Here is a 12027-nt window from a genome sequence, read left to right on the forward strand (position 1 = left end):
GAACATATCAGACCAATAATTCTGTTGTGCTGAAGAGGAGCAAATCTGTATTATCTGCATATGGTCTGTTTATGTTGAAGCCAGGTGTTTGTTAAATGCTAGAATGCCGTCTACCGTGCAGTGGATGAGACACATGTAACATTTCTCGCATAGTTGGGTGTGGATGACTGACAACTAAGGGGGTGGATGCATGAAGCCCAGATGGGAGAAGCGAACTACATGTCTTTCTCTAAGTTTCCAAGCAGAGGCAGGGAGAGGAAAGTTATGCCACTGTATTTTGGAAGTCATAACCTCTGGGGGTCATCTTAGGCAAAGCATAGTCCAGTTATCCTGACTTTCTCTCCGTATGTGTTTACATCAGATTGTTAGATCATTTCATATTGTCAGGGAGCACATGACCACCAAAGGAATGGCAATGTGATGCTGCGTGTGGAAAGAGGGTAACATTCGGACTCTGTGTTCTCATAATTTTGCAGTAAATATTTAGCTTATTTTGTAATCCAAATTAAGGTAATTTATTAACATTTTGATTTGAGGGATCAGATTTCATTTTATTTATACAAAACAACTCAATTTAATATTTAACAGTCCTACATTTTTAAATTTGAAACAGAATGAAAAAGTGTCTGGAAAATCAGCAAGTGTTAAGTGCAGATAACATTTAATGATATAAATATGTTAATTGATAGAATTGAACATTATAGTATTGAAGGACATTAAATTATATATATTTTTAAAAATAAACACATTAATATATTGCATTTGATAATTTTCCTGTCCTGAAATTAGGACTGGGTGATTAATCGAAAAAATAATCGTAATCGACATTCAGAATCTATAATAGATCAAATTTTTCCAAGTCAATCTTTTCAATGACTTTCCCTACCGTGTGTGAAGTTATGTGACCCCACTCTGATTTAAACTTCTGCATCGAACGCATGGGTATGGCAAAATGTAACTACAAATTGCACATTTGCGCTACATTGACGATGATTGGAAACTGTGCCAAAAAACCTTGAGACGGCATATTTTTCATTACAATAAAATTATTATTTACATAAAAATATTTGTTTACAGAAGATTCAAGAAATGCACTGTTTAAAATATTATTTACAGGATATACAAGTTATTTTACTTAGAAGAGATACTGCTTATTTTCTACTTTTAATATGAAAAAACATAATAATAATTTATTTTGAATCCAAAAGTGGAAGTTATTTATTTTCACTTTTTTATTAGAAAGAGTGACTGTTTGTTTTAGGCAATGTGTGTTTTCATTTCAGTTGTTCAACGTTGAGGTTTAGGAAATAATCATAAATATTTGATAGTGTGTGTTTCCTTACAATTAATTTAATATCAAGTAATGCACCCTTCATTCAGAAATCTCTCACTTGTAATATGTGAGCATGTTTACTGTACAAAACGTTTTAATGAACTATGAGGGCAAAAAAAAAATTAAATAAACAAATAAAATAATCGTTCATTCATCATAATCAAGTTAAAATGTTCAATTAATCAAGATTTAGATTTTTGGCCAAATCAAAATTAAATGAGCTATATTTCTGTGTTGGGCAAAAACATATAACAAGTGAAAATGTAATCCATTAATATATAAAATATATATTAATATACACTCTAAGTTTTTATATACAGTTGAAGTCAGAAATATTAGCTTCTTTTTAAATTCTTTTTAAAATATTTCCCAAATGATGTTTAACAGAGCGATGAAATTTTCACAGCATGTCTGACCATATTTTTTCTTCTGGAGAAAGTCTTATTTGCTTTTATTTCGGCTCGAATAAAAGCAGTTTTTAATTTTTTAAAGCCCATTTTAAGGTCAATATTATTAGCCCCTTTAAGGTATATATATTTTTGATAGTCTACAGAACAAACCATCGTTATACAATAACTTACCTAATTACCCTAACCTGCCAAGTTAACCTAATTAACCTAGTTAGGCCCTTAATGTCACTTTAAGCTGTAAAGAAAAAACCTAGTAAAATATTAATTACTGTCATCATGACAAAGATCAAATAAATCAGTTATTAGAAATGAGTTATTAAAACTATTATGTTTAGAAATGTGTGACGAAATCTGCTCTCCCTTAAAAAATGGGGGGGGGGGGGGGGGGGGGAACAAGGTGGCTACTAATTCAGGGGGGACTAATAATTCTGACTTCAACTGTATATGTATTAGGACAACATGAACTGTAAAATTTCCAAACTATACTTCTTTATTTAATCCAGAAGGCTATAAATCAGAGCTATATTTATAAAATGCAACAATAAAAAAAAATTATTAAACTAGTGTACATTAAGCTCATTGCAGATTTTTTTTCTATATAAGCACATAATTCCATATCTAAATGCGTCCAGATAGACAGCCAAAAATGCATGAACATTTTTATTTGTATGAGAATTTTTTTATCTGACAAGATGCTCAATAAAATATGATAAATTAACTATAATTTCGACTAAGAGTTTGACCTCAGTTGTTAAAAATTTTCTATAAACTCTCACCTGTGCTGACAAAGCAGTTTTTATGTGCGTTGATAGTTTCATTAAATCTTACAAATGTATTATAATCATAAAAACATAAATCCTCTTTGGGAAACGTCCCTCAAACTGCATCTGTTCGGTTTCAGGCGCGCTACCTGCACTGTTGATGAACTCACCAGCACGCGCTTCTGTGCACACCAGAGCGCGCTAGGGGTCCTAGTCAAGTCAAACGTCATTTTTCCCTGCTGTGCCCCAGTGTTGCCTGAATCAAAATTGCTGACTAGCACTTTGATCCCTTTATAACTTACTGTAGAAAAAGCGGTCTATAATTGTGTCGGGCCATTTAGTTTACGGCTTTCCTTAATAATATTAAGAAACGTTATTTGTCAAACGTAATGAAAGGCTTTTATATTTAATTTCTTTACGGGTCCTTTAAGCGCAAAGTAAACAGGTTTGGCAGGTGTATCGGAAGTGATCGCAATCTACACCAGGTGAGACTACATAAAAGTCAGCTTGAAACCTCGAGAAGTCGTCTTTTCTGGAAAATAGTCCGGTTTTCATAAGTAAGTAGAGAAGGATTTTCATTCTCCCTCATGTATGTAACAACGTGTAATCGAGTCTGTTCACTTCTCTATGCAGTACTGTTGTGTGAATGCGTTTTGCTTATTCAGTGACATTTGTGTGTTGTTCACAGACCCTGGGCTTATTAAACTTTGTAGGGTGTGCTAAATAGCCTACACGGAAAATAATTTGCTTAAAAACAAACATTGTATTCAATGACTGTCAGTGTCTCCTTACAGGAAAGCACCTGTGTGAATAGACCATCAGTTTTATGACATTTACAATATCACAACGTTTTAGTCTTAGTCTTAAACTTAGCTATGAGTAATAATGATTACTATCAGCTATATGGAGTTACAGTCTGTACATTTTATCCATTGGTTCTTTTCTGAATTAACACTTGATGACGATGATACTTTTTTTTTTTTTTTTAACTATTACTTGTAACTACTAGCTACCTAGTGACTCAGTGTAGATGATGTAAATACCTGCTGAGTTATGACGTGCTTTTTGCTGCCTCACATGGTAATGAACATGCTTTGCTTGATTGACAAGCATTTAATTGAACACCTGTGGGAAAATGGATACCTGTATAATCCACCTTGGACATCTTTTCGTGGTCTGGTTTGTCCCTTTAATATTGATAGCGGTAAAGTTGGTTTTATACTCGCACATTTGGACTTTCTCCTGATTTAATTTGAGACAATTATTATCTGCAAATTTGAAAGACTTTGGCTGCTAATATGATTTTCCCATCAAAGTACAGCATTGTTCACAGCCAGTTAAATAGTGCTACTGTTGTTTTGAAGTCATACTTAAATATAATTTCAGACCGAATATTCAAAGTAGTGTGGTAAACAATATAGGGACTGTTCTAATGAACGAATGTGTGAATCTAAAACCAACTTTACCTCAATTTGAAATTGCATGTACCCCTGTTAATGTGTTTAAATGCTTTAAAGTTATGGTTCTAAATAAATGGTCAGTAAATTGAGTGTAAAGGAATAGTTCACACCCAAAACTGAATATTCTCCCATTTACTCTGCCACAACTTGTCACAAAGCGTTTTTTTTTTTTCTTCTTCTTTTTCCTGTATACACAAAATAAAATATTTTGAAGAAACATTGTAAACCGGTAACCATTGACTTCCATATTAGGAAAAACAAATTCTGTTATAGTCAGTGGTTTTGGGTTTCTAACGTTCTGTAAAATATTGCCTCTGTTGAGAACTAAAACTGTTATAAAGCTTTAGAACCACATAGGTGAGGGGTTTTTTTTCCCTTCATTTTTGGGTGAACTATCGCTTTATTTAGTGGGCTAAGAATTGTGATGTATTCACTTAATAATTGTGGTTTGCAGGCAAAAAGACAAAGTCAGCCTGTATAATATTTAGTTAGTGAAGTGAAGGTCTTGGGATGATTTGGTGCAAATATCAATGGGTTGTGGGATGTTTATACTTTTCTGAGAGCCTGTGGCGGAGGTTGGTGCTGCTCCTTTTTTCAATTCATGAACCATTCTGAATGTACATAATTTATGTAAATTAGAGTGGCCGGCATTTAGAAGGCCGTCCCTTCATGGGGACACCCCTTATATTCATCGAAACCACATTCTCAGCAGTGTCTGGGTATTTATTATGTGGATAAACGGCCGCAAAAGTGCTTCCAACTTTTTTTTTTTTTTTTTTTTACATCTAATCAAAGATCTAAAATAACTTCAGTGTAAGTTCATCAGAACACGTTAAACATGCAAGATTCTAAACAATAAGTAGGTGGCTGCAGTTCACTTAATTGCCAGTGTCTCTAATAACAAGGGTTTCTCAATTCTACATGATAACGCCTTTTAATGTCCATTTGTATAATTTTGTACTATATTTACATTTTTATCCACACCTTTTGCATTCCTTGCACCACACCTTGGCAGTCTCGGTTGATCCCTGAAAAAGGGAATGTCAGTAATTCAGCACCAAATGAAGTTTCTTGATCCGTGCCCATTAAGTTGTTTGTCTGAAGTGTTAAAACAGCCTCCACTGTAAGTGTCAGTGACAGACAGATGTTTTCGCTCGCTCTCTTTCTGGATCATTGCTGCATCCGTAATTGTTCATTATCTCTCCCAACTACAAATTAAGACATAATTGCACTGTTCCAGGTATTTGCATTTTACATGCTTTATTTTGCTATGTTAATCACTTATTGGCTAATTATCTGCGTAAGCGGTAATTATTTGTACAGTAGTAATCAGAAAAATTGTATTCTCATTGTTATGTTTGATATGACAACTGCATTTATTAATCCACCTCCTCTGTATGACAGCACAGCCTTTACAGGCATGAGGAAATGGCTGGAAAACAAAATCATCCATTATTATTGGCACAGAAATAAGCCTTCCTAAGACAACTTAAAAAGCCTTTGTTGCTACCATCCTTATCAGATTGGAATAGACGATTACTCAGTAAGGTTATACAATGTGAAGTTTACAATATTCATTATTGTTCTCAACTCTTGGGAAAATGTTCCCAAAGTAATAGAGGGAACCGCCTCAGTTCTTTAAATCCCCATCCAGCTGTTCATAGGCCACAAGGTTAGGTTCAGTGCTGTTTTTGCGACTCTGTGTTTGAATTCACTTGGTACTTGGTCTTTTTTTTTTTTTTTTCTTTCTCTTCTGCTGCTGCAGACACATGTATTGAAGTCATGGGCTTATAACAGAAAGAGCAGATTCTTGTACTAGACATAAATCATAAAAGGACCCAAGGCTCGCATTACTCAGTGGCAGCTGACATTAGGGTCGAAACGAGTGCTTTTCAAATGATTTTGCTTGCGTTTCGAATCACGCTTTTAACCAACAGGGTACCAATTTTATTGTACTCTTCCAGTCAAATTAAGTGAAAAGCTTTCATTTAGTTAATTTTTTTAGAAAGGATCTTTTCTGCTCCCGCGTAGGGCTGAGCGATAATTCGATAATTGACACGATATATATTTTTTTTCGATAAAACGATAATGACGGTTCGATAATTGCTCGATAATGTTTATACAGTTTGTAAGGCTGCACAGGCATTTTGCAGCCTGCACTTCCGGATGTCGCACGCAATACAAGTTTACAGCCATACAGTGTCAGTTGCACTTGGAGTAAGAAAAAAAAAGTTGAAATAATAAGGTCACAGGCATTGTTGGCAAGAAATGTCACTAAACTTCAGTAGTCTGGAGCTACTTGGTTTTTTACAATCCAACACAAAACAGAGCAACGTGCACTGCAAACTGCACAGACGACTCGTGTCATCAAAAGTAGGCAACACCACAAACCTGTTTCATCTTTTAAAACCATGCCACTCTTATGAAAATGCTAATAAAATTACAGACCCAAACAAGTGTTGGTAAACCCCAGCTACCCTGCAGAGTCTCATGTCATTTTCGAAAGCCGTGTCTTACGAGAAAAAAAAAATGAAAAGACATAGGCTATATACCCCACACAATCTCAATGAACACTTGATGCTTTAGATTACCTCAGAAGAATGAACTCGGTCTGAAAGATGAGAGCGCTCAGAAACTCGTGTGAATGGAGAGGCTCCCCGCATGTCATGCCATGATGCAAGATTTTTAAAATGAGAGTCTGCATAGGCCTATGGGTACCAGTCAGTCAGATAAAATTGGTTGAAACACCCACAGATATAATCGAGATCTGTTCATAACCGGGTTTAATGCATCCCGCAACATACAATGTCAAGAGTGAAACCGTAAGGTAAACTGCACACACTTGATTATGTAATGCATGGACGCGTCTCACAGCGCGAAGCATAACTAAACCTTTAAATGTTCATGCTTAATCGGTCATCGATAAGGTCAGTCGATTTAAAGGGTTATTGACAAAAAGATAATCAAGTAATATTTACCATCCCTAAATAAAATAAAGGATATTTCAGCCTAAATTCACCATTAAAAGGAGAGTTCATTTAAAACTGAATGTTCTGTCACCATTAACTCACCTTTTCTTGTTCCAAAACTGTTCAATATTTTTTCTGATGTATACAATAACTTCTAGGTTAATGTCTTTTTGGTTGTTAACTTAAACGGCATTATTTTTTTTATATTGTCAGACAGCTAAAACATTTCACAAAATGTGTTAAATCAGCAGCACAAAGGGATTGGCATGCTGAAAATCCTTTAAAATTGATAAATATAATGATTTGACATTTATCGTGATAATTATCGATATTGAATGATGTGAGAAATTGTTGTGGTAATTTTTTTTTTTTTTGGCCATATCGCCCAGCCCTACTCCCACGTATGCATTTACTTTGTCAAAGAATCATAATATTATAAAATATTGTTACATATTAAAATACCTTTTTAACTGTATTTTTGCATATTTAAAAATCCCCTATTATGCATTTATAAAAGGTCATATTTTGGATTTGAGGGTCTCTTAGAAGAGGCTGATATGCATGCAAAGTCAAACACTTTTATTGTCTTATAATATGCATTTATTTTTACCTAATTATCCAAACGACTCTAATATGATTTGTTCTGGATTTTTTTTAAACCCCTGCTTTGCATGAGGCTAATCTGCGGTGATTGGTCAGATGACTAAATCTGTTGTGATTTGGTCGACTGGGTTCAGTGCGATACAGTGAAACGTCCAGCATGCCTGAAGTAGTCACAGCACAGAGTATATGTGTGAGCCCATTGCAGGAATGCAATAAAGCAATGCAGCATATTAATCTACTCTTAAACCTAACCGCAAGTAATAACAATGACACTCCTTCAGTTTTAGTCCACACAGTGGCAAAACTTTAAATGACCAGGCTATGCATGTGTAGGAACAGCTGATGGTGGCCATAGCAAAGACAAATGGCAGAGGATCGCGAGTTCAGTACGGCATTTAAATCGCTCAAGGAAGAAGCATGAATTGGGTAGGCTAAATTGTCCGTAGTGTATGTGTGTGAATGAGTGTGTATGGATGTTTCCCAGAGATGGGTTGCAGCTAAAAGGGCATCCGCTGCGTAAAACATATGCTGGATAAGTTGCCGGTTCATTCTGATGTGGCGAGTCCAGATTAATAAAGGGACTAAGCCAAAAAGAAAATGAATGAATGAATAAAGCACATTAGGTGTACCCGGGATGATCATGGTCCGCTTTCTGTTGTTCAGCTGCAAGAAATGGAAGCTGTTTCTAAAACATCTAAAATTTCAGGTGTTGGTTAGGACAAACTCTTTATTATGGAAAATATTCTTTCGATTGCGTGCCGTTGCTTTTCTTTAGAACCCTATTTAATCAGCCTTTGTTGGTGTCGTCAATCTGGCAACTTGCTCTTGCATGCGTTTTGAACCAGGGGTACAATACCTAGTTCATCCACTGGGTGTCAAACTTGCATTCCGCGTCAGTCAGTGAATCCGTCTTCAGCTACACGGCTGCTGGAGTCAGCTTCCAGAATAATCAGATGTGCTCCAACAGTAGGCACATTTAAATCAAGACTTTAAAATGCATATGTTTTAATGTGTCTTTAATGAATGAGCCCTGTGCTACATCCGACAGATACTTTTTTCCTTTTTAACCTGTTTAAACACATTTTTTTTAATCAGTTTTATCCTTTGTTTGTATTTCTTGTACTTGTTTTTTTTTTTTGTTTCTTTTAATCTTGTTTAAGTAAAGCACTTTGAATTGTCACTCTGTATACAGTGTGCTAAAAAAAATGACCTGAGTCATTAAATGTGATTTGAATAATATTCGTAAGTAAATAACTGCAGAGGCAAATAAGCATTTTATTCAACTGCTATGCTCCCTAAAATGCTTTGTTAGCTTGTCATTTTGCTTATGACGTACTTGCTTGCAGCTACTTTTATGAATACTTTCTGTTTGCCAACATGAATTACGTTATCAGTGTGAATATTTCGGGTAGAGAATCCCCTCTTTGGCATCTTTGAAACTTGTGACATGGGGAACGGAGGCCCTCTGTCCAGAAACAGTAGGAAGCTTTTATTCTGAAAATTGCACTCCTCAATACCTTCTTGTCTCCTTGCAAATAGTATCATTATACTGTAGTTACTGGGTCTGCATTTGTTTCTTGCTGGTGCCTAGTAACCTTATTTATTTATTTATTTTTATTTTTTTTTCTCCTCTCTCTTTGGGGGCGTCTGAACTGAAATACATTTTAATATTAATAATTATTAAGTTTAACACCCATTTGTCAGTTTTCATTGTGAGTTTAGTTCAAATACTGTTAACTATTAGAGCCGTATAGCATAATGTACAATAGCCCTATAAATGGTCATATCATTTTCAATCAGTAATTCAGCAGGGCAGATTAGTTTGTGAAAAATATTAATGTTTGAAATATTGAGCTAAGCTGTTAATTCTCTAAGCATTTTTTGCAATTATGAGCACCACTGCAAATAAAATGTTAATATGTGAAAAGTATCAACTGTGAAGTACTCAAAGTAAAAAAAAAAAAAAAGAATATTTACAGTATTGTCAGGTGCCTCACAATATAAATATTGTGCATGTTGATTTATAATATACAGTGTTGGAGGAAACGCATTACAAGTAACACAAGTTATGTAATAATATTACTTTTCTAAGTAACAAGTAAAGAATTGCATATTAATTAATAATATCTTAGTTACTTTTTAGCTTTGTTCACTTTAAAAAAAATTCATTGCTGATTTGATATTAACGTAGTCTCATTGAATCCCACATACAATGAGAGAACCGAAATTAAGACAGGGCAGGGTCTTACATTTCTGCAATGGAGATATTCTCATTATTTTGAACACCTGGATGATAAGGAAAAGAGGATTGTCTGAATGAACACTGATTTTACTTTCTAATAAGACAATTTTTTTTTAATAAAGGTAAAAGACACTGTCGTTAATTGCAGAGCTCCTCTATTTAACCCCCCTATTTAGCCAACCTCCGCAGATTTTTAGCTCATCATTGAGTCTACTTATTTACTTGTGTCTAATTTTATAATTATTCAGTTTTTAAATTAATGTAATATTAATGACTAATATGAAAGCGTTCATTTGATACAGTGTGTAAATTAGTATTTTCTTTTCTATTAGTAGATCCATTATATGATAGACTTGCTTTGTTTACTAAATAAGTGGATCTATTTGGATTTGCATTGTGAACATTAAAAGTTCAAAATGTAATATTTTTATTTCATATATTAAGTTTTTAGTTATAATACTACCAAAATCATTCCGCATAAATCCGCAATTTTTATTAATTTTTTTAGAAAATTCTGCAAATATAGCAAACAATGTCTGCAGATTCTGTCTGGCCCTACTCAAAAGTAACGTAACGCATTACACTAGGTCTTGGTTTTTAAATGGCATTTTAAAACGAAAACGATCCACATCGACTGTGGTGTTTAATTAGTGTTCCTGAACAGCCCTGCGTCCACACTACCGCTGTAATCGCACATCACGTGACACACACACTGTCATGCGCGTTTGAGACCGTACACTGCTTCAATCTTTCGCTTTCACGCTTGTACTTAATGTTAGCGAAAACCTCAGATACTGTTGGTTGTGCACCTTTTTTACCAACCAAGTTTGTCGACGCCATTATAACGACGCAGATCCCTCTGCCTATTCATGCCAGAGTCCCGCGGAAAAAGTGATTGACAGGTGGTAATTTGTGTGTAACTTATCATTTATTTATGATTTGGTTATGTGTAAAACTAAGACCATGTGTGTCAGGTAGTTGAAACCGTAGGCTACAAATAATTTATGAATTTAAATAATTATTTATAAATTTACTGCAGCCATAGTCTGCCCTCCCTTTAAGTGAACTAAGCGGCTGCTTAGGGCCCCATCGCCACTAGGGGGCCCCCACAACCCGCTAGTGGAGCGAGCCGCTTCCTTGCTGAAATCATTTTTATTTGCATTTTACAAATCCATGCACAGACACAGCCACCATGGCCTTTGCTTTATTGCCTGCCTTTATATACCTGATTTATTTTGGTAATTGGACAGCGTAAATGAAACTAAACCAACGTTATTCTTCAGACGTAGAAAAACTGATGGGGAAAATGACGACAAGAAGATACGAGCACAAAATCATTTTTAGCATCACTTTTTAAAGTGCCAACGATGATGTTAAAGACATAATCTAGTAGCACATTTATTTTAAAATTGGTAAACGTTGTCTACTTGTATAATATATTTAATTTTTTTTCCTGGTTTTACAGACCCGCTTTTTTTGTCTTAAACTCAGAATCTTTTATAGAATCATCAATCTGTTTGCCAAATTAATAAAATATGTTTTAAACACTCCAGAAAGATGCAAAGTAGGAATCACTGGTCCCTTTATTAAAGAGTTTAATTCTTCGTTTTTTTTTAAGCTCTTCTTATTGGCCCACTGCTCTAGAACTGAACACGAATGGATTGGTTAAAATCAGCTGTCAATCACGCAGTCAACGCCTTCTGCATTCAGATGACGGGGAGAGCTGAGCTACAACCGCGAAAATGTAACGCACTGAAGATGAGAATGAAAACAACACTGACAGATTTTGATTTAGAAACCACCTAAAGCTACAAATAATGGCACGTCTGATTACGGATTATGATGTGAATGTTAATCCACCATCTACATTTTTTGAAGAGTGGATAAAAGACTATGAAAATAACCAAAGCATTCACTGTAAAGTCCGTGGGACGGAATTTTCAAGTAACTGTTTGCCACATCTACACATTTTAAGCATGAGAGGTTCTGTTTAATCCTTTATTTAATCGCCAGATGCTGTTAGCCTTGCAAGTGGCAGCTATATGTAAAATTTAACACTACGTACACCATCGCAAAAGGGCTTGCACTGGCTAAGATTAAACTAATATTGCAGCTCATGAAAAGACCGGTATTGCTATTAAAATGACGTATGCAAATAATAAGGTATACGCCAAAAGCATCTGTGCAATATCAGACCCCACCTCATAATTGTTTGGTGCGACTAAATTTTGGCTTACTTTTTTTTTTTT

General features: G+C 34.9%; 1 protein-coding gene across 1 annotated transcript in view; it reads left to right on the top strand.

Moving 5' to 3' along the window:
• Positions 1-2854: 2854 nt before the first annotated feature.
• Positions 2855-12027, top strand: part of sh3yl1 (SH3 and SYLF domain containing 1) — a 42728-nt gene continuing 33555 nt past the window's right edge. The window contains exon 1 of the mRNA XM_056477556.1: positions 2855-3061. Coding sequence (XP_056333531.1) covers position 3061 — 1 coding nt within the window. The 5' untranslated portion in view covers positions 2855-3060. The remainder of the gene's footprint in view (positions 3062-12027) is intronic.

The sequence above is a fragment of the Danio aesculapii genome, chromosome 17, assembly GCF_903798145.1.
Source record: "Danio aesculapii chromosome 17, fDanAes4.1, whole genome shotgun sequence".
In the NCBI taxonomy this organism is placed as follows: domain Eukaryota; kingdom Metazoa; phylum Chordata; class Actinopteri; order Cypriniformes; family Danionidae; genus Danio; species Danio aesculapii.